This window comes from Propithecus coquereli, unplaced genomic scaffold, assembly GCF_000956105.1.
Source record: "Propithecus coquereli isolate 6110/MARCELLA unplaced genomic scaffold, Pcoq_1.0 Scaffold65, whole genome shotgun sequence".
Classification (NCBI taxonomy): domain Eukaryota; kingdom Metazoa; phylum Chordata; class Mammalia; order Primates; family Indriidae; genus Propithecus; species Propithecus coquereli.
In genome coordinates, this window is record NW_012152507.1 from 2,040,304 (window position 1) to 2,065,301 (window position 24,998).

A 24,998-nucleotide genomic window follows, 5' to 3' on the forward strand; every position below is an offset into this window, starting at 1 on the left:
GCCTGTTGTCCCAGCTACTTGGGAGGCTGAGGCAGAAGGATCGCTTGAGCCCAGGAGTTTGAGGTTGCTGTGAGCTAGGCTGACGCCATGGCACTCTAGCCTGGGCAACAGAACAAGACTCTGTCTCAAAAAAAAAAAAAAAAAAGTAAAGAGTAGTTATACTTGGCTGTAGAATACTGTTAACTTTCTCTTCATTATTCTTCTATGTTCTGAACTTTAACAACAGATTCTGATCATTAACTTACTGACCAGGAAATTTTTAAAAAAACAACTATTTCAATTTTGTAAGTTAGCTTAGGAAGAACAAACAAAGGCTTATTTCCCCTTTCAGAAAGCAGTTTGTATTAAAAAGAGGTCCGGATGTAAAATGGACACGTTATAGATTGGGAAGACAGCTGCAGAAGTCAAGCTCCAGTCTTTGGCTAGGACAGATGACACTGGAAAAGATACTCATAATATTCCCTTGATGTCTCTGTGAGAATTCTGTGCTAAGTGTACTCAATATTACAGACTTTGTCCATACGGCCATTAGGCAGAAATTCCCGGGATGGCAGGTACTGACAAGTCAAATGTTTAAATATAATGCCCATTGGAGTCAGAGAAGCCAAGGTTAGCATCCCAGCACTACCACTTACTAGCTCAGTGAGCTTGGGCAAATTCCTTAAGCACTTGAAACCTTCTCATCCATGAGATAGAAAACTGCCTATCTCTCAAGGTTTTTGTGCAGAACAACTCATATAATATAGTGCCTGTACCTCTGAAAATGACAGTTATAATATCAAACACATTCGTATATCTCATTGAGAAGTAGGTATTTGTCTGTTCTATCAGTTTATAAAGACTTTAGGATCCCATTTGCCATTTTGTTTGTTCTATAGGTTTAGCTAAAAGCTTTAAGCATATAAAACTCCTTTGTCAGCTGGAATGTCAACCTCTTGAGACTTAAATGGGTGTATTTAATACAAGTTCCAAATGCAGAAAGGACATTCCGTATTTGTGCCTGCTTCTAAAATTAAACCTTTAGAATGATCCTTCTGTAGGATCCAGAAATAACTAAGCGGCCTACCCCCTAGATTTTAGCAACTGACAGAAAATTGGGCAGACGTTTCCCGTTCTCTGTCTTATTCCAACTGGTTTCCATATCTACTCCCAGAAAGGCCCTCTCTCTTCCAGTTCGACTCTAAAGTAGCTGCCCCTTACCCAAGCTTTGTTTGAGCTGGAATAGGGTCAGCGGACGAATGTAGCCAGTGTTCCTCAAGTGTCCTCAAACAATTCCTGCAGCTTCCAGAATCCTCCTCATGGGCCACTGGACCACCTGGAAGCAACTACACCAGCTTCCATCCACCTCCTCCTCCTTCTAACCCTGGTACGCAATCCTACAGCCCCGCCCCCGTAAATGACCAATCAGAGAGTGTAAAGCCAGCCGGATGGGGCGGGTCTCGTTTGGCGCTGACAACGAATCGCCTGCCTCAGACAGCAGAGGTGGAAGCGGAAAAGAGCTGAAAGTCCTGGTTTGGCCTTGGGTTCCGTTGTAGGGACTGTCCCGTGCGAGAGAGTGAGGAAATCTTGGGGCCTGATCTACCAGCAGAATCAGGCGAAGAGACGCCGGCGAGGGCGGGAGGAAGGAACCACGAACCCTAAAGAAAAGAGCAAGCGGGCAGGCAGCTGTAGGGCAGAACCGGAGTGTGCAGGGTCCCTAGAGGCTGGTCCTGGTCGGCGCCGCTGTCGAGGCCATGGTGCAGGCAGAGCTCAGAGCGATCCCCAGGTGAGGGAGCGGCTCCGCCAGAGATTCCACCGCAGTAAAACCGGGTAGATGCTGGGTGAGGAAGAAAGGATGCTGCCCTCACTGCTTCCCGGTAGCAACCTGAGAGGCCGCAGTTGCAGCAGCAACAGAAAGCACAGCGCCGGCCGAGGAGGCGGCTCGAGCTTTTGGTAAAGTCACCCAACAGCTCTTTCTCAGTAGTATGCGAGTTGACAAAACAGCCAGAGAACAGGGCTTCCCATTACAGTCTCCTTCGAGCTCTTTTCCCTTGCTGTCTGGAGTTAATTTATTCGAAAACATGCCTTGCACTTGTACCTGGAGGAACTGGAGACAGTGGATTCGACCTTTAGCAGTGGTCATGTACCTGGTGTCCATAGTGGTTGCGGTTCCCCTATGCGTGTGGGAATTACAGAAACTGGAGGTAAGAGGGTCCAGCTCCATCGGCCTCTACCCTTTCTTCTACCCATCTAAGGTTGGGAAAGACACACCCTTCCCCCCATTTCTACCCTGGTTACGCAGACTCGGTATCCTGAAAATCATCTATGGAAATGATACATGAGCCCAGTCTTAGGACATAAACCTGTCTGGTTTCTTGTTCACAGTTCTTCAAAGCATGCTACAGGTGGAGGTGGGACCAGGGGGAGAAAATAGGATATATTAATATAAGGGCACTGTTTTGCAAGTATTCATCAGTTCTCTGAAAGTAAGGTAATTTTATTCCTGAAATCTGATCTGTTCAGATATTGGACTTAACTAGATCAAATAAACTATCTTGAAAACCATGTATTGAATTTTATTAGCTTTTAACTAGCATCCTGAATTAAAGGATTGTAGTCAGTATAATTTTGTTCTTTGTTTTTACTTTGGAAATAAGCTCTTAACCAACAAAGGTTTTGCAAAAAATCCCTTGTATAATTTTTGATGTCATATTCTTATTGTGACATCAGTAAAATACCACTAGGTGGAAGACCCCAAGGTAAATATTTAACTAAGATATATACTTTATAAAAACTGTATAATGAACTTTAAATTTGAAGTTAATAAAAACCAGAAAGTACTTTTACAAAGAAACACCTATTTTACAAGACCATGGCTATTTTAGGCCCTTCTTTATTGTGGAAATGATTTTTACATAGTTAAACAAAATGTTTTTAATACATTTACCTTCTCTATGTTCACCAAATTATTTTTTGTTGACTTTCCATACCGGCATAGTCCATATAGTTATTTTCAATGATAATGTAACATTCAACTACATTAAATATTTCCCATTTGTTAGATATTGAGGTTATTTCCATAATTTGTCTATAAAAATTCAGGTATAAACATCTTAATACAAATAAGGTTTTCATACCTTGAAGTATTTCCTTGGAGTATGATATAAGAACTACTTTTAAGATTAATAGTATGCATAATATCACCCCAGTTTAAGAATTCTCTTAGTTGTTAGTTTCAACTGTAGTTTTTAAGTGCCTCTAGCTTTTAAGAAAAATTTTATTCTTCAATCTCTACTGCTGACACCCAAAGTCAGGTTCTCAACCGGTCTTGCCTGGACTCTTCTCAGTTCTCCAGCCAGAGTAATCAGTTAAAACATAAGTCACACTATGTATGTCTTCTTCAGTCACTCTTAGTGCCAGGGTAAAGGGCGATATTCCTAACTATGGCCATCAAGGCCCAACATCTGACACCACTCCCACCTGATTCCCCCTCTGACTTTCTTCAAGTCCTAGGCTTCCACCACATTTTGCTCAAAGATACCAGGCATGCTACCTCCTTAGAGCCCTTGCGCTAAAAGTTCCCCCTTCATAGAATGTCCTTCCCCCAGATATTATTCTTATTCCTTTACATCCTTCAGGTCTTTACTCAAATGTCACTTGACTACCCTATTTAAAATTGCAAGCTTCCCCTCCTCCACTCTTCATATTCCCTTCCCTATTTTATTTTTCTGCTTAGGACTTACCGTCATTTACCACAACACATATTTTATTCAGTTTTCTTTCCCCCTTTTTCTGTCCTAATAACTGATACTTGAATAAACGATTGAGTATACTATATGGTGAGAGATATAAACGTGGCATCTATCTTCATGGAACTTAGTGGTGGAGACAAAGGAAACCAAAATTGTAAAAAGAAATGCTATGGAGGGAACTAAAAAAAAAGATCTGAGAAGTTAACAGGCAGGGCGATCTTACTGCACAAGTTCAAAAGACCACTCTACCAGCTATAGAAAATTAAGTGGAAGTGAAGGGAAGTTAGAAAGCTCTTTATGATAGTTGAAAGGTAGTAGGAGCCTGAGCTATGATGATTTATGGCCCAGATCAAGATAGCAGAAGTGGAAATGGAAAACTGAATTTTAAGTATCTTTGAAAGTGAACAAGTAGAACTTGGCAATAGATTGGATTGGGGAGGAGAGGCAGTGAGAGAAAGGAATAAATCAAAGATGATTCTGAGGTTTTTGATTTGAAAAACTGGGTAAATGGTGGTGCCAGTTGAGATGGAAAATTTAGCATTAGGGACAGGTTTGAGAGAAATTAAGGTCAGTTATGGATATTTAGTTTAATCAGAGACATTCAAATGGGCATGGCAAATACGCAGTTGGATATGCAAGTCTAGCTCAGAAAGGTTTGAGCTGCAGATATAAATGTGGGAGTTGATCATAGTCTATGGTATTTTCTTATGGCAGCCTGTGCAGACTGAGTGGCTTAAACAACCAAAATTTATTATCTCACAGTTTTGAAAGCTCATCCCACGCCCATGGGGTATATACTCATTTATTAGAATGGCAGGATGACCATCTTCACTATTTATACTGTTTCTCTCACTCTCTTGGCTGAGCGTGTAAAATTGAAGTGAAGTAGGTTAAATGCACACATGATGGCACACTGCTCTGTAGTCTTTTCACCTTGTCCCACTCATCCTTATGCCCCAAGTAGCTATTGTGTCAGTTCTGCTCTCTCCCCTCAGGAAGATTGGGCCCAGAGAGCATTCTCTGCTGTTAGTCTCCCCTTTCTGTCTGAAGCATTTGGCTAAGGGAGAGTTAACTTACTCCCAGATGCTTGTCTTTAAGGGTTTTTTCTTTCCTCTCTTCTTTCCTCAAGTTACCTTAGAAAAAAATCTATTTATCTCTTCCTCCTCATTTTGTGAGCCAAAAAACTCAACTCATAGCTGGTAAGTTTAAGAATAAGGTTAATGGTATCTTTATATCAGTGTGTCTCAAATTTGAATAAATTATCTAGAGATAAATATAAAATTAAAGTAAATGTAATAATATCTACAGACACCTAGTGTTGAGTTACTCTATTATAATGGTACTTAAATATGTACACACATAAAGTAGGTTAAATTTCCTATGCATATAGCTTTCTATGTAGCTCAAAAATCAATTATTAAAACCAGTAATTAAAATTAATGACATTAATATGGAGAGATGATGTTTTTCTGAAACTAAATTATACTTGCAGTGCAAAAATAATACTCTGTGGTACAGGATTTTTTTAATTGGCATGACTATACTATTATATAATGACTTAATTCTCTGGTCACTTGTTTTTTTATTGTTTAAAAGAGAACTTTCTTCCTTACAGCACACTGAGGACACTTAATCTTCATTAGTCACAATCACATCATTTTTCTCTTAAGTCTACCACCAGGTTCTACTTTTTGGAACTAAGGCAATCATAAAAACCAATGTGGGCCGGGCGCGGGGGCGCGGTGGCTCACGCCTGTAATCCTAGCACTCTGGGAGGCCGAGGCGGGCGGATTGTTTGAGCTCAGGAGTCGAAACCAGCCTGAGCAAGAGCGAGACCCCGTCTCTACTAAAATAGAAAGAAATTAATCGGACAACTAAAAATATATAGAAAAAATTAGCCGGGCATGGTGGCACATGCCTGTAGTCCCAGCTGCTCGGGAGGCTGAGGCAGGAGGATCGCTTGAGCCCAGGAGTTTGAGGTTGCTGTGGGCTAGGCTGACGCCACGGCACTCTAGTCCAGGCAAAAGAGTGAGATTCTGTCTCAAAAAAAAAAAAAAAAAAACCAATGTGGATGTTAAAATTACTTGGCAATACTATTTTTAATGATCGCCTTATAATAGAGAAGATCTAGAATATGCTTATGCTATTATTATTTTCTTAGATCATTTTTGAAATTTTGCTTTCCATGGTTTCAGTCACCTGTGGTCCTCCATGGTCCAAAAATATTAAATGGAAAATTCCAGAAGTAAATAATTCATAAATTTTAAATAACTTTTATTACAGTATATGTTATAATTGCTCTATTTTTAGTTGTTAGTCTCTTACTATGCCTAATTTATAAATTAAACTTTATATGTATATATATGAAAAAATATAGTAATACATATATAAACTTGAGAGCTGTCCCTAGTTTCAGGCAGTCACGAGGGTGGGGGGTATCTTGGAACACATCCCCTGAGGATAAGGGGGGACTGCTGTACTTAATTTTAAATGAAATTATGCAAAGCAAAAAGCCCTGGAAAATGAGTGAACAGACATTCCATTTATTTTATTTATTTGCTTTTTCTTGTTGAAATTTTTCTTGGGATTGAGTTGAATCTACAGAACAGATTGGAAAGTGCAGACATCTTAACAATATTGTGTCATCATATCCACAAACGTGAACTATGCCTCCACTTACTTAGATATTCTTTGATTTCTTTCATCAGAGTTTATAGTTTTCTTCATACAGGTACTGTAGATATTTTACTAGATTTATACCTAAGTATTTCATTTCTGGGGTGAGCTAATGTAAATGATAGTCAAGTCATTTTAACAGTGAAACAGTAGAATGCTTCCAGGAACCTAGCACTGGCTTGGAGTTTGTTTTTTGTTTTTTGTTTTTTTTTTTAAGAGATAAGGTCTCACTCCGTCACCCAGGCTGGAGTGCAGTGGCACAATCATTGCTCACTGTAACTTCAAACTCCTGGGTTCAAGTGGTCCTCCTGCCTCAGCCTCCCAAGTAGCTAGGATTACAGGTGGGCACCACCACACCTGGCTAAGACATTCCTTTTAGAATCTTCACCTCCATGTATTTGCTTTTCATTTACTGCTTTGATTAATCCCCAGAATTTAGCAAGACTTTCATATTTGCTTTTCAAGTTTTCTACACATTTTAATGTAGAAATTCATTATTGTAGAAATACATTTTTATATTATATTTTGTAGAAATACATTTTTGTATTTTGTATTATATTTTGTAGAAATACACTTTTGTTTTCTTCTACTTCAATATTTGGCCCCTGGTGGAGGAAAGAAAATCTTGTTTAAAACAGTGAGACTAAGAGTTGTGGACTTAAGAGTTTTTTTTTTTTTTTTTGAGACACATGTGGCCTTCTGGATCCTTGAGTGTGGACTTTTGACTGAATCCAAATTTTACTTTTACTTTTAATAAAGGGATTTGTTCTGTGAAGTTTAGATTCGGTCAAGGGGCTGCACTTGGGAATCTGGAGGGCCACATGGGGCTTTGAGGCCACAGGTTCCCCACCCCTAAGGCTCAAGCAATCCTCCTTCCTCAGCCTCCCGAGTAGCTGGGACTATAGGCCCATGCCACCACGCCTGGCTAATTTTGTCTATTTTTTGTAGAGATGAGGTCTTGTTCTTGCTCAGGATGGTCTTGAACTCTTGACCTTAAGCAATCCTCCCGCCTCAGCCTCCTAAAGTGCTAGGATTGATTACAGGTGTAAGCCACTGTGCCCGACCCCAAATCTATTTTGTTAACTGCTCAAACCCCTTCAAATATCAAAAATAAATGCCCACTTCTTCCCCTTAAAAAAAAAAAAAGATTCACACTCTTCAAGGCAGGATTACAAGTTAGTATAAAATTCTAATCCCTAGGGCCCCCCAAATAGGACAGAGGTTCAGTAAAGTTGTTTTTATCAGAAAGCAAGTGGATTAGTTCAACTCTAGTACAGGATGAGATGGTTCCAAGTATATTTTCAGAAATTGAGCTTTTAAAGGATAAGATATTGATCAGATACTGACATAAAAAAGAAATTAGAGATTTTTTTAAAATAATGATATCCTGAGTTGATATTGTTGTATATAAGAAGGGTAGTATATAGAAACACAATTTGGATAGTAGTGTGTCAGTACATAAAAAATTGAGGAAGATATCAGGCTAATATTCAGCACTCAAATAAATGTTCATTGTTTTCATGTATGCAAGAGTTTACCTACCAAAATGTTTAACAATAAAATTTGAAGAAAATGTAGGTAGATTTTTAATTTTCCAGCCATAAAAGCAAAGAAATAAACCATAGAAAGATTTTTAGATTTGCAGAAAATTTTAAAACTTCTATACATCCCCAAGCACAATAATCAAATATAAAAGGCACATAATAAGCTGAGGGGAAATGACATGATGTTAATATTTCTAAAGTATAAAGAGCTGTTACAAAAGGCTCCATGAGGAAAATGCTCAACCCTATGAGGAAAATATACCGTCTCCCTCCCCAAAAACACAAATAGGCTGTTTATGTTGAAGAAGAAAGAAAAATAGCCACTAATCACTTGGGAAATATCAAGCTTCGTTAGTAATCAAATAAATGAAAATTTAAGAAATAAAAATATTAGGCGGGGCATGAACAATCTAGCACTTTTGGAGGCTGAGGTAGGAGGATCGCTTGAGCCCAGGAGTCTGAGACCAGCCTGAGCAAGAGCGAGATAATTAGGGGGGGGTTTGATGGTGTGCACCTGTAGTCCCAGCTACTCAGGCTAAGGCAGAAGGATCACTTGAACCCAGGAATTTGAGGTTGCAGTGAGCTATCGGATGCCACTGCACTCTAGCCAAGGCGACAGAGTGAGACCCTGTCTTTCTCTCTCTTTCTCTCTCTCATAAATAAATAAATAAATATCTATCTATCTATCTCTTTAGTTTTAGTATCAGAGATTATACTAATGTGTTATTTTGTTTCTTAAGGTTGGAATACACACCAAGGCTTGGTTTATTGCTGGAATCTTTTTGCTATTGACTATACCTATATCGCTGTGGGTGATATTGCAACACTTAGTGCATTATACACAACCTGAACTACAAAAACCAATAATAAGGTAAATCTTAATATATTTTGATTCTCCTGGTGTTGTGTTGGCTTATTTCATAAATATGACATAAGATGATTTTAATTTATGTCTTGCTTTCCAAATAGGATTCTTTGGATGGTACCCATATACAGTTTAGATAGTGTAAGTATTTTTCATTTTTATCTCATTAACTGAGAAGTTGTTTGATGATAGTAACTATACTTACAGAATGTTTACAATAATGAAAGTATGTTATTAAGAATAAGGAAGTCATATTAATAAGAAATGTAAAAAGATTTCACTTGTTTTTAATGTTGATAAAGAATATAAAGTATAATTGAAAATGGAAAATGTGATATTTTAAATTTTTAAAAATGTATGCCCTGTTTTTGCTTAATCTTTTAAACTTTCAGATCAGTTAGCTCTTAGTCCTTTAAAGAATATACTATTTTAAATTACATTATCACCTTTTTAATTTATTAAGTCTTTTATGTGGAATAAAAAATTAAAAAAAAGAAACCTTCCCAGTGGATACACATGCAATTGTTGTAGATGACTGCTCTGATTTGATTAAATATAAAGGAAATACATCTAGTAGCATTTTCTCTGATCATATTAAGAAAAATTTCATATTATATTTAAGAATTCAAGTACTGAATTTAGTTTTTCTCTTTATTATTTATTATTTACCAACACTTATTATTTATTATTTACCAAACACTTATCTTTTTGTTTACAATATCCAAGATGTTTATTACTTCTAAAAATTCATTTCACAGATTGTCTGGTAGCCCTCATAATGATAAATTTTAGAGAGCCCCATGTAAGTATGTGACAAGACATCTCAAGTTTAAAAATTAGCTTATTGCAAGTACCATAAATTGGAATGGTAATTCATTTTATCTTAGCTACAATTGTTTTTAACATCTGTGCTTTTTCATAGTGGGTAGCTTTGAAATATCCCAGCATTGCAATATATGTGGATACCTGCAGAGAATGCTATGAAGCTTATGTCATTTACAACTTTATGGGATTCCTTACCAATTATTTAACTAACCGGTATCCAAATCTGGTATTAATACTTGAAGCCAAAGATCAGCAGAAACATTTCCCTCCTTTATGTTGCTGTCCACCGTGGGCTATGGGAGAGTGAGTATGTTTGGTTTTAATTCTTTTACGTTTTTGTTTTATTTAAGCAGAGTTTTTAATTAGCAGTCCACTCTCTAAAAGGCAGTGTGTTTTAAGTACTAGTAGCAAGACAAAAAGTATAAGAGTCCCTACCGTGAAGTAGGTCATAGTCAAGTTTAAAGGCTAACAAAACACATTTTCATAATCTACATATATATTAGTCTTTTTTACATGATTCATCCCTAATAGAAAAATTAAATAAAATATTGAAGGAAAAAGCCTTATTAATTATTTAATCAACATCTTTTTACAGCTGGGAACCGACATCTGCAGATCTTATGTAAGGTCACACAGCTAGTTAAAAGACTCAGGGAGAAGATAGTCTAGGTGGGAAAATCCCATGTGGTATGAAATGGAAGCAACATATAGCAGTGTTTATTCTAATAACATATAATAAGTTAGCTTGCCTTATTATATATTCGTGTATGACAGTAAAACCTATGTCATTTACAACTTTCATTTTAAAAAGTAAATTGAGGTTAAGATTGCATTTATTTCACAAATGAACCACTGGATATTTTTCAGCAAGCAAACATTTGATAACAGTGTTTTAGAAAGACTGATTTTTGCAATACTATAAAGGATGCATGAGAGGGAAGAAGACTCCACAGATGGGGAAATAAATTAATTTATAATACTCCATTTGCAAGATGATGATGATGGCAGTGGCGATGATGATGGTAGTGGTTTGGCTTCGATCAAGACTTTTCTGTTAATACAGAACCTGAAAAGGAGGGATGAGATTGGAACAGAAAAGAAAGGCAAAAAGAGTGCAACTGAAGAATCAGCAGGACTTGGCCACTGATCGATAGGATTGGTAGAAGTTATAAGCCAAGGTAAACGGAGGTATAGTGATCAGTGTAGACATAAGATGTAGGGGTGTCTGCGTTAACTCCTATGCAGTACAGAACCATTTGTATAACATTCTGAAAAATGTTGTCTCTGATTACACACTTGAAATGATAAGGAGCTATCTGAAATTTTTAAATAATAAAAATTAAAATTAAAAAAAATAAAATAATAAGCTGCTAATAGGTTTGACAAATATGTATTGAGTAGCTAATATGTACCAGTATAAAGATATACCATAGTGCAGAAAACAGACGTAGACTTCATGGAACTTACAGTTTGGCTAGGAGAGTTAGGAATTAAATGAAGACACATACATAGTTACTTATTTCAGGAAGTGCAATGAAGGAAAAAGAACAGGAGACTATGAGAGAGAATGGTAAGGAAAAACTAATGTTGGTTGGCTATCAGGGAAGAGATATTGTGCTCAACTTCGAATACAAGGACAAATGGGGATTTATAGCTAATGAGCAGATTGAGGGGGTGAGGGGATGCAAAATTTTTAAGAGGAGACAACAGGGCTAAGGGGGATTCTGGCTAAACTGACCTAATAGGAGTCTTGCTAAAGGCAGGCCAAGGGCTTAGTCATCAAGAGTGGGGAATGAGGAACTTGATCAGCTATCAAGGGTGATCAGGTATCAACGGAGTAGGGGAATGACTTAGCAAGAGTCTTTCCTTAGACTGACTTCACAGGCCAAGTATCAAGCCTAGTTGAAAAGAGGGCTTAGAGAAGCTGGTCTAAAGTTTGGTTAATGAGAGAGAATCTTTGTCAAGTGAGAAGCCATTATAGGATATTATGCAATGAACTGGTATCCAGATTTCATTTTCAAAGTCTACTGTGTTCTATGTAGACTGGATTGGAAGTGAGCAAGGGTGTAAGCTGGGCTAGATAAGAGATTGCAGTGGCCCACTATTGATGATGATGATGATGATGATGGCAGTGGCGATGATGATGGTAGTGGTTTGGCTTCGATCAAGACTTTTCTGTTAATACAGAACCTGAGATGAGGCTCTAGCTGCCTCTTCAGACTAGCTCCCAATTGAGCTGGTGGTCATCTGAAACCCCAAACTTTCAGATATTACTGGTCACAATTCTCATATTCTGTGTTTGTGCAATTGATTTGTTCCTATATACACAGTTACATTTATTCACATTAAATCTCTTTGTATTAGCTTCATTTTTTCCTGAGACTTTTGAATTCTAACAACTGCTGATTGAAAAATGTGACTAGTAGTCAGCAATGCATGCATAAGTATAACTCAGTTTTTCTTACCTTTGAAAAGACATAGTTTACCAAAGTCATGCAGTGTGGTAATGTGGTTTTAGTAATAATAAAACTTTTCATTCTGTTGTATATAAATACATTTTAGGTTACCAGTCTTCCTCTAATAGATAACTGGTGATATATAGCTGATAATTAATAGGGCTATTGCTATTGAGGATAATTCAGTATAATGTTTTTGTTTTAAGATACAAATACCATGGCAAGTTTGCAGTTAGTAGATGATAAAAGCTAAGTCTGCTTTTTATACTCTGATTTCTGCAACGTAAGTAATAAGCATAGTTTTCTTTTAATGAATATTCAATTTGTATAGATAGTTCATGGGAGTAGGGGAAATATTTACCTAGTGACTCAGTGTACTTAGACTTCGAGATAAATAGATGTTTTCATGAAACAGTACTAACCCTTGTTACTTACTATTCTTCCCTCTTGTTTTTAAAATTAGGGTTACAGCCCACTAAGTTGAATTTAACAGCTTGAAAAATATTGCTTCAGGTATATACCTTCATGTGAATATGCTAGGTCTCATAGGTTTGGTTCAAGTTCATAAGTTAGTGGCAAACTGTTCACTGAAGTATATCAAATTACTATCCTACCAGCATTGTAGAATAGTTCTGTGGAACCACATCCTCACCTACATTTAGAATTACGCAGACTTCTTTATGTTTGCCTAGCAAGAGGGTATAAAGTAACATATCACAGTAGTCTTAATTTGGATTTCCCTGATTAGTAATGCGGTTGAGCATCTTTTCATGTTTATTAGTCACTTATGTTTCCTTTTCTGAGAAATGTTTATGTTTCTTGTTTTTTAATGGGTTATCTGTCTTGTGGAATTACAGGGGATTTTTAAACATGTAGATACTAATTCTTTCTTTGATGTGTTAAAAATATCTCCAGTTTTTGGCATGCTTTGTCACTTTTCATTGTATCTGTTGATAACCATTGTGTTTTTTGAATTTTAAAATAGTTGAATTTATCAGTCTTACAGTTAGTACGTTTTGGATCTTGTTCAAAAAAAATCCTCCCTAACCCAAGATTATAAAACATTCTCCTATGCTTTTTTCCTAAACATTTCAGAATTTTACCATTAAAACTTACCACTTAATCCATCTGGAGTTGATTTATGTTTTGTGAAGTAGAAATGTAATTTCATTTTATTTCATTGGATAACTGCCCTGGCGGCATTCCCTCCCTTCTACCTCACTGAGCTGTGTTGGCACCTCTGTCATGTATAAAGTTTCCATATGTATGGATTGGTTTGTGGTCTTTCTTTTCTGTTTTATTGGTTAACTTTTCTATCCCTGGTCCAATTCCATACATTAGTTACTATAGCTTATTAATAACCCTTAAAATGGGCCGGGTGAGGTAGCTCACACCTGTAATCCTAGCACTTTGGGGGGCCCAGGTGGGAGGATCACTTGAGACCAGCCTGAGCAACATAGTGAGACCTTGTCTCTACAAAAAATAATAAAAATTAGCCGGATGTGGTGGTACATGAGTTTGAGGTCGCAGTGAGCTATGATGATGGCACTGCGCTCTGGAGTAGACAACAGAGCAAGACCCTGTCAAATAAATGACCTTAAAATGAAGAGCAAGTACCCCAACCCTATTATTATCTTGGCTCTTCTTGCATTTTTGCTCTTACGTATACATTTTAGAAACAGTTTGTCAAGTTGCTTGAAAAAGCTTGAATTCGATCCTTAGTTTATTGACATCTTTATGGATTTTGAGTCTTATCCATGCATATGGTCTAGCTTTCCATTTATTTAGCTCTTCATTTATATCTTTCAATGAAGTATAATTTTCTCGTAAAAGTCTTATATATCTTTTGTTGACTTTATAAATATATTTTATTTCCATTATAAATGACATCTTTTTAAAAAATTAGTTTCACTGCTGCCCATGTGTAGAAAGGCAACTGATTTTTGCATAGTGATCTTATATCCAAAAATTTTATTAAATTTTCTTAGTCTGTAGCTCTTTTTAAGTTCTCTGTGTAGACAGTCATCTGCAAATGAAGGATCTGTTTCCTTTCTAGTCCTTATAGCAAACATTTCTTTTTCTTGTCACTGTGCTTGTAGTATTTCTAGACATTCTTGTCTCATTCTCAATTTTAAAGGGACTTCTGTAGACTGTCACAATTTAATTTGATGTTTCTAAAGGTGTTTTGTAGGTATTCTTTATCAGCTTAAAAGAGCTCCCTTTTATGCTAGTTTAAGAGTTTTTAATTATGAAGAAGTATTAAATTTCATCAAATGCTTTTTCTGTACCTATTGAGATGATCATGGTGTTTCTTATTTAATCTATTAATGTAGTGAATTAGATTAATGGATTTTCTAATGTTAAAACCCCCTTGCATTTTTAAGGATAAATTCAAATCATTTATGATATATCATCATCTTTTTTGGTATGCTAATATTTTCTTTAGAATTCCTATATCTACATTCATGAGTAATATCAGCCTATAATTTTCATTTCTTATATTGTCTGATTTCATATCCTGGTTATACGGGCTGAAGAAGAATTATTGCCTTTTATTTGTATATCACAAGAAGAGATTATATATTACACTGTACCTTGAAAGATTGGGCTTGGACTTTTCTTTGTGAGAGGAAAATTATAGAAGTATTTAGTCTCCCTGTTGCTTCTGGAATCATTTTTTGAAAAGTATAGTTTTTACGAATTAGGCAGAACAGTAAAGTTTTAAATGCATAGGCATACATTAGTTTATGTTTTCTTAATCTCTTTTGGATCCGTCATTATGAACCCTCTTTAACATTTTTAATGTTAACTGTATCTTTGTTTTTTCCTTGATTAATCTATCACAAATTTGCTGATTTTTACTAGTTTTTTCAAGAACTGACTTACGGCTTTGTTGATTCTGTAGTATGTTCATTTTCAATTTCTTTAATATCTGCTTTATTTTTACTTCCTTTCTCCCATTTCCTTTGGTTTACTATTGCATGTTCATTTTTTAATGTTATACAATCTTAGCTCATTAATTTATAGCCTTTATTCTTTTTTAATACTGCATATATTACAGATTTCTCTCCAAGTACTACATTTCCTGAATCCCATGGTTTTGATATGTAGTATTTTCATTATCACTCAGTTCAAGGTTTTTAAATTTCCACTGACATTTCTTCTTTATCTGAGTTATTTTGGAGCATTTTTAAATTTCCAAAATTATGTTTTGGTTTGGTTTTTCATCTTATTTATTTGCATTGCAGTCAGAAAATGTACTATGAGACAGCCTTTGAAATTTGTTAGGATTTGTTTTATGGGCTGTAGTTCATGAGCTGGTTTTAAAACGTTACCTGTGTGCTTGAAGAGAATGTGTATGCTGTGTTAAGTGGATTACTGTATTATATTAAATATTTATGTCCACGAAGTCAGTTTCATTGTGTTATTCAACTTTTCTATATTTCTGTTGATTTTGGCCACTTGTTCTATAAGTTACTGAAAGAGATGTTTAAATTCTGCCATGGATAATGGATTTGTCAATTTCTTCCTATACTTATGTCAGTTTTTCCTTCCTAAATTTTGGTGCTGTTTTTTTAGGTGCATACATTTTTTAGGTTGTTACTTTTCCCCATGAATTTAACTTCTAACGTTATGTCATGACTCTATTCCAAACAATCTTTTTTGTCTTAATATTGTTTTGTCTGATATTAACAGATATCCCAGATTTCCTTTGTTTAGTATTTGCCTGGCATGTCTTTCTCTACCACTTTCGTCCCTTTCATATCCTAATGTTCTAGATATATGGTTTGTTTTTAAAAAGTTTCATGGGTTTTTTTACACAAACCTAACAGTCCATACTTGAACAGTTTAGGCAGTTAGCATTTTTGTGATTATTGATAGGTTCACTTATAGTCTTGCCATCTTTTTGTCTTCCATTTTTCTCTTTTTCTTATTTTCATTGATTACATTCTTTTTTTAATAAACTTTTTATTTTGGAATAATTTTAAATTTACAGAAAAGTACAAAGATAAGGACAGAGATTTCCCTTATACCCTTTACCCTAATATTAACAACTTAGTATTTGTGGTACATTCTTTTGATGCTATTTTTCTTGGTCTATTTATTTTTCTTACTACTGGTTTCAAAGTTATTTTTCTATTTCTAGTCTTTTTATCATGACTACTGAAGAGTATCTAAATTTTACCATAACTACTTAAAATCTGACTTTAAAAATTAGACCATTTTGGGGATAGATTTTTTGTTGTTGTTTTGTTTTTTAAAAAGTCTTTTGTAGATTTAACTACAAGATTAACGTTTACTTGTTCCTTACTCCTTGTATCTCATATCTTCCATCTGGGATCACTTCTTTCTTTCTAAAGCCTGTCCCTTAGAAGTTCCTTTAGTGTCAGTGTGTCAATGGCAAATTTTCTCAAAGTACTTATTTATCTGAAAGTGTCTTTATTTTGCCCTCGTTCTTGAAAGATAGTTTTGCTGGATGTGTAATTCTGTGTTGACAGGTGTTTTCTCCAAGCACTTTGAAGATTTTATTCCACTTAATTCTGGCTTCAGTTGTTACTGTTAAGCCTCTACTGTCAATATCATTGTCATTCCATTACAGATGACCTGTCTCCAACTGCATTTAAGACCCTCCCTTTCTCTTTGATATTCTGCAGTTTCACTATGAAGTACCTAGGTTGTTGTGTTTTTGGTTTTAGTCCTGCTTGGTTTATAGTGTGCCTCAATCTGTAGATTTCATGTCTTTCATCGATTCTGAACAGTTCTCAGCCAATATCTCTTCAAATTTTGTCTCTCCTCTATTCTCTCTTCTGGACCTGTGAATATATGTTAGGCCTTCTCATTCTATTCTGCTCTTTGTTAACTCTCAAGCTGTCTCATATTGTCTTCTTGTCTCAGCCTTTGCTATGTTCTAGGTAATTTCTTTAGATACATATTTTAATTTACTAATTCTCCACGGCATTCAAAGGAATCTAATTGGCTATTTAACCCATCTGCATAGTCACTCTTAGTCATATTAGGTTTAATTTTGGTTTAACAATCACTTCATAGAACACCAGAGGTTTAACTCAGCTCTAACTTAGTTTTGTGAAGAGTATACAGCATGTATAGCCAACGCATTCTCATCAAGATCTTGCAGCAAGCCAATGCAACTCTTTAACCCCACCACTACTGGGTGCACACTTAGTTGTAAGTGGGAATAAATCACCGCAGCACAGAGGACCCTGATAGTTTTTATTTTGTTCTAGTAATACAGCACCTTAAGGCATCTGTATGCCAGTGTCACAATCTTCTCAGTCTAGGTATAATGCTTAGATTAAGGGACTTATAATACATAACTTTGACAATCAGTTCTCCTGGTAGAAGTGCTGAATAAGCATTTGCTTTGAGAGCAACTTGGTCTAAATTTTAAGAGGGCTTATACATAGTTCTCAGGACTGTTTTTAGCAATTGTTGGTTGTTTGGGGATTTTGTTTTGGTTTTTTGTTACTCCTTATAAATTTTCCCTTATATCAGGGAAATATAGTGAGCCCAGTGGTAGAATAAAAACTGTTCTATGCAGGATATTTGTTTTGTCCTTTCATAGTATCCAATCAGTGATACTCTCTAGAATGATACTAAATACCAAACTTAAAAGGAAACAATCCTACATGTAAACAATACTTTCTAAATATGCATTCACATGTACACACACACACACACACACACACACACACACACACCCACGTATCATTCGTTATTCAGTTTTTCTTCCAGAAACACACAGGGACCCACTTTTGTACCTTTTGTTCTGTGTTGCCCTATTCAAGAACTTGAGACGATACACAAAAAGGGAGATCTTTCAGAAGATGTAGCTGTTAAATAATTTCAAAAATGGTTATTTTGTTAATTTGTTTGCTGCCATCCACATTCTTTTCCCACCACTATTTAGGACTAAATTGAAAGAAATATAAATATGGTATCATTAGTCAACGTGATTTTAATTTGGAGGCTTTGGGGAAATCTGGTGCTATTTAAATGAGTGGTTGAAATGCTAAGTTATTTTTCTTTTGCAGAGTATTGCTGTTTAGGTGCAAACTAGGTGTATTGCAGTATACAGTTGTCCGACCATTCACCACCATTGTTGCTTTGTAAGTACACAGATTTTATATTACCATTTATTTTTTAAAAATACTTGTGCTCTTATGTGGGAACAACTAAGTAGAAAAAACAAAGTATTTTAATTTACTTGTTTAAAGCAGTTCTAGTCTGCTAGTAAAAAACACAGTACACAGAAACTCCATTAAAATAAAAAAGCGAGCTGGGCACGGTGGCTCACACCTGTAATCCTAGCACTCCGGGAGGCTGAGGCGGGTGGATTGCTTGAGCTCAGGAGTTCAAGACCAGCCTGAGCAAGAGCGAGACCCCGTCTCTACTAAAAATAGAAAAAAAAAATTAGCTGGGCATAGTGGCTCACACGTATAGTCCCAACTATTCGGGAGGCTGAGGCAGGAGGATCACTTGAGCCCAGGAGTTTGAGGTTGCTGTGAGCTAGGCTGACAGCACAGCACTCACCCAAGCAACAGAGTGAGGCTCTGTCTCAAAAAAAATTAAAAAATAACAAAGCAACCATTTATAGGTATAGAATCACCACAAGGTTCTTCTGAATATTTGCATCCTCTCTAGAGCTTGCTATAAATAGCACTTTGAAAAAATGCTTTCTTTTCAAATACGCAGCTTTACAAAAACCCTACTGCATGAAGCCAATATATGCTACCTTAGGTTAATTGCAGTTTTATTTTCTAAATAGTTAATTTAGAATATATTAAGAGACTCTACTCCAAGAAAGAAGTCATATTTTTCCTTAAAATATTCTGTTTAAGAGTTAGAATTGAAGTAAAATGGGGTATCATTACCTGGCAAAATGATTCCCTAAAAATTTTAAGACATGCAACAATTTAAAGCCGGTAGACTGCATATTTCATATACTAGTTATTACAACATTCTGCATGCTCACAGAGGAAAAATTGAAAGACTTCTGAAAGAAGAATTCTTTATTCTGCCTTTGAGCTAGCAATAGTTATTTAGCCAGTTAAGACAAGTTCATTTATTTATGAAGGCATGCTTTATAAATAAAGGTTCTCTGCAGTTTAGAAATTGGGTGAGCACATAATTGAATACTGATGATAATATTTACTTGCAGGGATCTGTGTCTTCATAAAATTTACCTCCAAGACAATTTAGAGGAAAAAAGTACAACTCCAATTATTGATCAGCATTATATGTTTAACAATCAAGCTTTTCAAAATTAGGCAGCACAGTTTTTTTGAATTTAACAATCACTCTTTCTAGTTCAGTGTTATGTGTCATATTTTGGATTCCCTTCAAGTTGGTGGGGTAATGATATGGTAACATTTTTGGAAAAACGTGTTTATTTTTGAAAAGTCAAGTGATTATCTATGGGATCTTTCAAATAAACTGACTTCTAAATTTTAGTATTGCCATCACAGCGCTTTAAAGTGCATTTTGATTTAATCAATCATAAAGATGTCTCATTTTTACCATTTTTTAGAATCTGTGAGCTGCTTGGTATATATGATGAAGGGAACTTTAGCTTTTCAAATGCTTGGACTTACTTGGTTATAATAAACAATATGTCACAATTGGTAAGTAAGTATTCATTTTTTCTTAATCATACTAAATAAGTGTCTGTAATTCTGAATTTTTTTAGGCAGAGTTTCTTAGAAGAAAGCTTGTTTCTTTTTGACCTTGAAATTTAATTTATAGGAAGACTTGAAAAACTTTAATATACATCTTTATACATATATAAAGATATAATAATATCTCTGTTAATTATTTGGTGACTTAATACCCTGACCTGTTGATCGTGTTTGTTCATTTATTTCTGTTGCTCATTGCATAGTTGTGAGGGTATGTCATAAATAAAAGCACAGTACTATGTAAACAAAACAAAATATATATATATACACATACCAAAAATATATGTAGACTGGGCATAGTCAGTAAAAGAAAATGGCAAATTGTTATCTGTCAGTATACAGTTTGAATAAAAATGGGAGAATAAAATTCTGATATCATATTTGGAACTAAAGGAAAATTGAGATTGCCAAGTTTTAAAAAATGGATAATGTTTTATTAATAGAAAATAGTATGCAATGCTCTAAAGATTACTGTTTGATCCTGTGAACTTAAAAATGTACATTTCATTTAAATCCTTTGGTTAATGCTTTCAGCAAAATAATAATTTAGATGCAATAGCATACATGTATGGTATTAGAGCTTTATAATAAAAATTAAATGTCTGTATATCTAAAGCTTTTCCACATGTTCATCTTCTTTGGAACCAGTTAATTCTGTTTCTGGGAAAGTATTCTAAAGAAATGGTCAGGCCAGGTGCAGTGGCTCACACTGTAATCCCAGCTACTCCGGAGGCTGAAATGAGAAAATCACTTGAGGTCTGGAGTTCAAGATCAGCCTGGGCAACATAGTCAAGACCTGTCTCTAAAAAAAATTTTTTTTAATTAGCTGTGTGTGGTGGTGTGCACCTGTAGTCCCAGCTACTCGGGAGGCTAAGGGAGGAGAATCACCTGAGCCCAGGAGTAGGAGGCTACAGTGAGCTATGCTCACGCCACTGCACTCCAGCCTGGGTGACAGTGAGACCTTGTCTCTTAAAAAAAAAAGATAAAAATCCTTATGAAACATATGGAAGTTAAATACTTTAAGTGGAAAACAAATTAGGCAACAAAATTTTCTATTTAGTTCATGACAGCTGTTAAAAAACCAGCTTAATGTGTAGAGAGGAATGGTTGGATGATAGGCCTGTAGATAAGTTTATCCTTTTTTTACTGCTTTCCTATTCTAAAAATATCTTAAATTAGTATTTTATATGATTTTAATGGGAAAAAGTGAACTTTTAGGAAAATATTTGTTGCTATTCATCACTACACTAGGTTACTACCACTAATTTCTAAAAATAGTTAATAAGTCTTGTTTATTTTAAAAAGTAAATTCAGCTGGAAGAGCATATTGTCCTCAGGAAAATATTATTTGGCTGATTATTTACATTTAGATTTCATGGTCACAATTTTATTGAAATCGTACTTTTATAATGTGTTGCCTTATAAGTAATATACATACACTGTTATGTAAGATAGACTAGGTAATATACTAAAGCCTTATAAAATTAGTAGTTATTTCTGTTTAAAAGCCATGAAAGATAGATATGTTTTTTTATTTTGGCTGAACAAGAGCCTCCTTTTCTTCCATTTCTGTCAGTCATTTGATTATTGTTCCCTTTATGGGGCCCAGGAAAGTGTACACTTAAAAACATTTTCAGGGAAGATGTTACACATCTCTTTTGAGAAATTTCAGATGATATATATTCATCTACAATAAACTACAAAATCTTGTTATTAATCTAAAAATAGAATTAATAAAGCCTAGAAAAATGTGCCTGAAACATTATTCTGTACCAGGTCTCTGGTATATAATATTTCTGTTACCATATTTAGTTATTCTTACTGAAGAAGTTTAAATGTTAATCTTGTTTCTAGTTTGCCATGTATTGTCTCCTGCTGTTTTATAAAGTTTTAAAAGAAGAACTGAGTCCAATCCAACCTGTTGGCAAATTTCTTTGTGTAAAGCTGGTGGTTTTTGTTTCTTTTTGGTAAGTGTTGCTTTCTCTTACATGTTCTTATTTTCTAAAGGGCAGTAAAAACTGCTGATTAAGGAAGATTTTAAAAACTAGTCTTAATGCAAAGATGGACTAAAATGTCTCTACTTACCTTTTTAAAAGTTCATCCCTTTAGCCCTTATAGGATTTTCATAAAGAAATAATCAGATGGTAACTTAACATTTATAAGAAGAAAATAATTTGAGACCACCTCAGTATCTCAGGACTAGAAGAATCATTAAAATAAATCATGGTCCTGTCATACAATGGAATACTATACGGTTTGGAAGAAAGCATGGTATAGAATATTTAATGATGTGCGGAAATGTTTATCAGTACATATTTTTTTTTTAAATAGAAGGCAAAAACTATACATGGTCTCGGTTCAGTAAAGAGGTAGGTAATAGGCATCCTAGAAACAAATACACAAATGTAACAAGATAGAAATACAAAAAGGGGAAAAGAAAAATCCTGAAATCCCACCACCCAGAATGATTAACATTTTGGTACATCTATGTCATATATAAAACTCCATAGAAATAGTTTCATACTAGAAAAACTTGTGGAATTCTGTAGTATATTCAGTATATTATGGATGGTTCCTTGTCAGTATAAAGAAGTATAATTTTGTTTGGGGGTTTTTGTGTTTTTTTTTGCTTCATGTTCTGTTGTATGAATATAACTTTTTAGCCCATCTATTGATATTTGGGTTGTTTCTAATTTTTTCACCATTACAAGCAACACTGAAGTGAATATTCTTATATATAGAACTATGAAACCTTGTCTATCTTATTATTTGCTGTTTAAATTTAACCTGGGGCCATATCCCTAGATTTGCTTGAAATGCTCAGCATGACTCCTCTCTGTCTCAGAGTCAGACCCCTTTTCTGAGTTTGTCTCTAACTGCAGTACTTCAAACAAGTCTGGTTTCAAGTGACTGTTTTAAAAACTAATTTGAATGATTTATACATGTGTAAACATTAGAGTATCTGCCCTTTATTTCATTTTCATTGCAAGTTGTACAGGTATTAGGCATTGTGTATGTATAGGAAGAACTCAAAATCTAATTGCTTGTGCATACTTTCAAAACAAAGATGTACAAACCAAGTATTGAAGTTTTGAGAATACATAATCAAAATTCATCTGATGGAACTATAGTAGAAGAATGAATCTTTATAGCAAGTTAATATATTTAATATAGATACAGTTTCTTCAGGAATATGGTGTGAAGGCAGGGTGGTGGTGGTCCACAGGTTGAGCTGGGGGTTAACTTTTTTAAATGGCATATTTTTAAAACTACTCATTTTATGCTTGATATAGATTTAGTGTTTACCTTTTCCTAACATATAGGCAAGCAGTAGTTATTGCTTTGTTGGTAAAAGTTGGCGTTATTTCTGAAAAGCATACATGGGAATGGCAAACTGTAGAAGCTGTGGCTACAGGACTCCAGGTAAGTAGTGCTATCTCTGAATTCAATAGAACTTTACTATTTTGTTAAGCATTTTTACTTATTATCTCCACTAAACCTGACAACATGCAGGATTTAGGATTACTATTATCCTCCCTTTACAGGTGAGAAAACAAGGGAACCCTAGAGAAACTGGCCATAATTACTGCTTTGTAGCAGAGCCAGGAATAAAATCTGGATTTTGTGATTCCTAGTCCATTTCTCCTCTTAGTCCTTGGGTGGTGGATTGAGAATGCAATGTACTTTGCTTTTTAAGAAATACTTCAAGTAGTTCAACATAGATTTAAATTTGGGCATTTTGTCTTTTTTTGAAGAGGTCAAAAATAATTATTTTAGAAAATGGAAAAATGAATATAACTTGAAAAGGAAAATAACAGCTGTCTAAACTTTAGGACTTTTGAAAAGTACCTGGAGAAAGATAGCACTCTACAAAATTAAATTCAAATCCAAAGATGGCTGATATTTTTGTTTTTATAGGACTTTATAATCTGTATTGAGATGTTCCTTGCTGCTATTGCTCATCACTACACTTTCTCATACAAACCATATGTCCAAGAAGCAGAAGAGGGCTCATGCTTTGATTCCTTTCTTGCTATGTGGGATGTGTCAGATATTAGAGATGATATTTCTGAACAAGTAAGGCATGTTGGTAAGTACTAGCCATTTAATTCATCTAAATAGATAGGTTATTGAATTTCTCCTACTAGGGCAATTTAGTAGCTATTTAAGATAAAAAAGACTGTTTAAAGTAGTATCATAGTACAGGCTTATCAAATTTGGGGGGTGAGATAGAGGGAAGTGGGGAGCTTATTTTTAGAATGGTAAGTTTATAATGGTGAAAATAACTTTTGACTAACATGAAAACCTTTATATTACTCTAAAGGACGGACAGTCAGGGGACATCCTAGGAAAAAATTATTTCCCGAGGATCAAGATCAAAATGAACATACAAGCTTGTTATCATCATCATCACAAGATGCAATTTCCATTGCCTCTTCTATGCCATCTTCACCCGTGGGTCACTACCAAGGGTTTGGACACACTGTGACTCCCCAGACGACACCTACTACAGCTAAGATATCTGATGAAATATTTAATGATACTACAGGAGAAAAAAAAGAAGCTTCAGATAAATCCGTGGACTCATGAATAGCGTGCAAAAGCAAACTGTGCTACTACCATATTATATTATTACCTGGTATCCCATGGCTCAGGATTTTGTGCGTGGGACAAACCACAAATTATGGAAAGTTTTAACACAAAAATAGGTGAAAACCAGGTACAATGACTGGGTTTATATATGTAAGTTTTGTATATCAAAAATAATCAGTCTAAATTTCCTAGGCTTAGACTTGATTTCTTAACATTAGAGTATCACATACTCAAATGGCAGAAAATGACTCCAACTAAATGATGCTGATGTTACACTGCTTTATCAAGAGGATGGACATTTAAAAAAAAATCAGTACCTCCTATCACTGCTGCATGAATATTATGCTCTGGAATTAACAGTAAGCATAATACAGAAATATGAATTAGTGGAACTTAATCATAATCATGTGCCATACAAATTACCTAACAATTATTTCTCTATTTCTCAGCTGGATGTCTTTCAATAAATAAGAATTTATCATTTATTTTCTGTAACTTTTTATGTCTCTCATTCTTTAAACATAAACCCAAACCCTTAATGTTTTAACAAAAACTTCTTGATAAGAGGCACAGCAAAAGAGAAGTCAAAAAAAAATTACTATTAATACTTT

General features: G+C 35.0%; 1 protein-coding gene across 1 annotated transcript; it reads left to right on the top strand.

Annotated features, from left to right (window-relative positions):
- The first annotated feature begins 1,499 nt into the window (after positions 1 to 1,499).
- TMEM184C (transmembrane protein 184C) lies at positions 1,500 to 24,804 on the top strand. The gene is made up of 10 exons (XM_012660039.1): positions 1,500 to 2,183; positions 8,692 to 8,822; positions 8,921 to 8,957; positions 9,739 to 9,944; positions 18,151 to 18,225; positions 19,647 to 19,740; positions 21,649 to 21,761; positions 23,118 to 23,217; positions 23,713 to 23,884; positions 24,119 to 24,804. Exons 1-10 carry the CDS (start codon positions 1,965 to 1,967, stop codon positions 24,382 to 24,384), a joined length of 1,413 nt encoding a protein of 470 aa, XP_012515493.1. The 5' UTR covers positions 1,500 to 1,964; the 3' UTR covers positions 24,385 to 24,804.
- Positions 24,805 to 24,998: the final 194 nt, after the last annotated feature.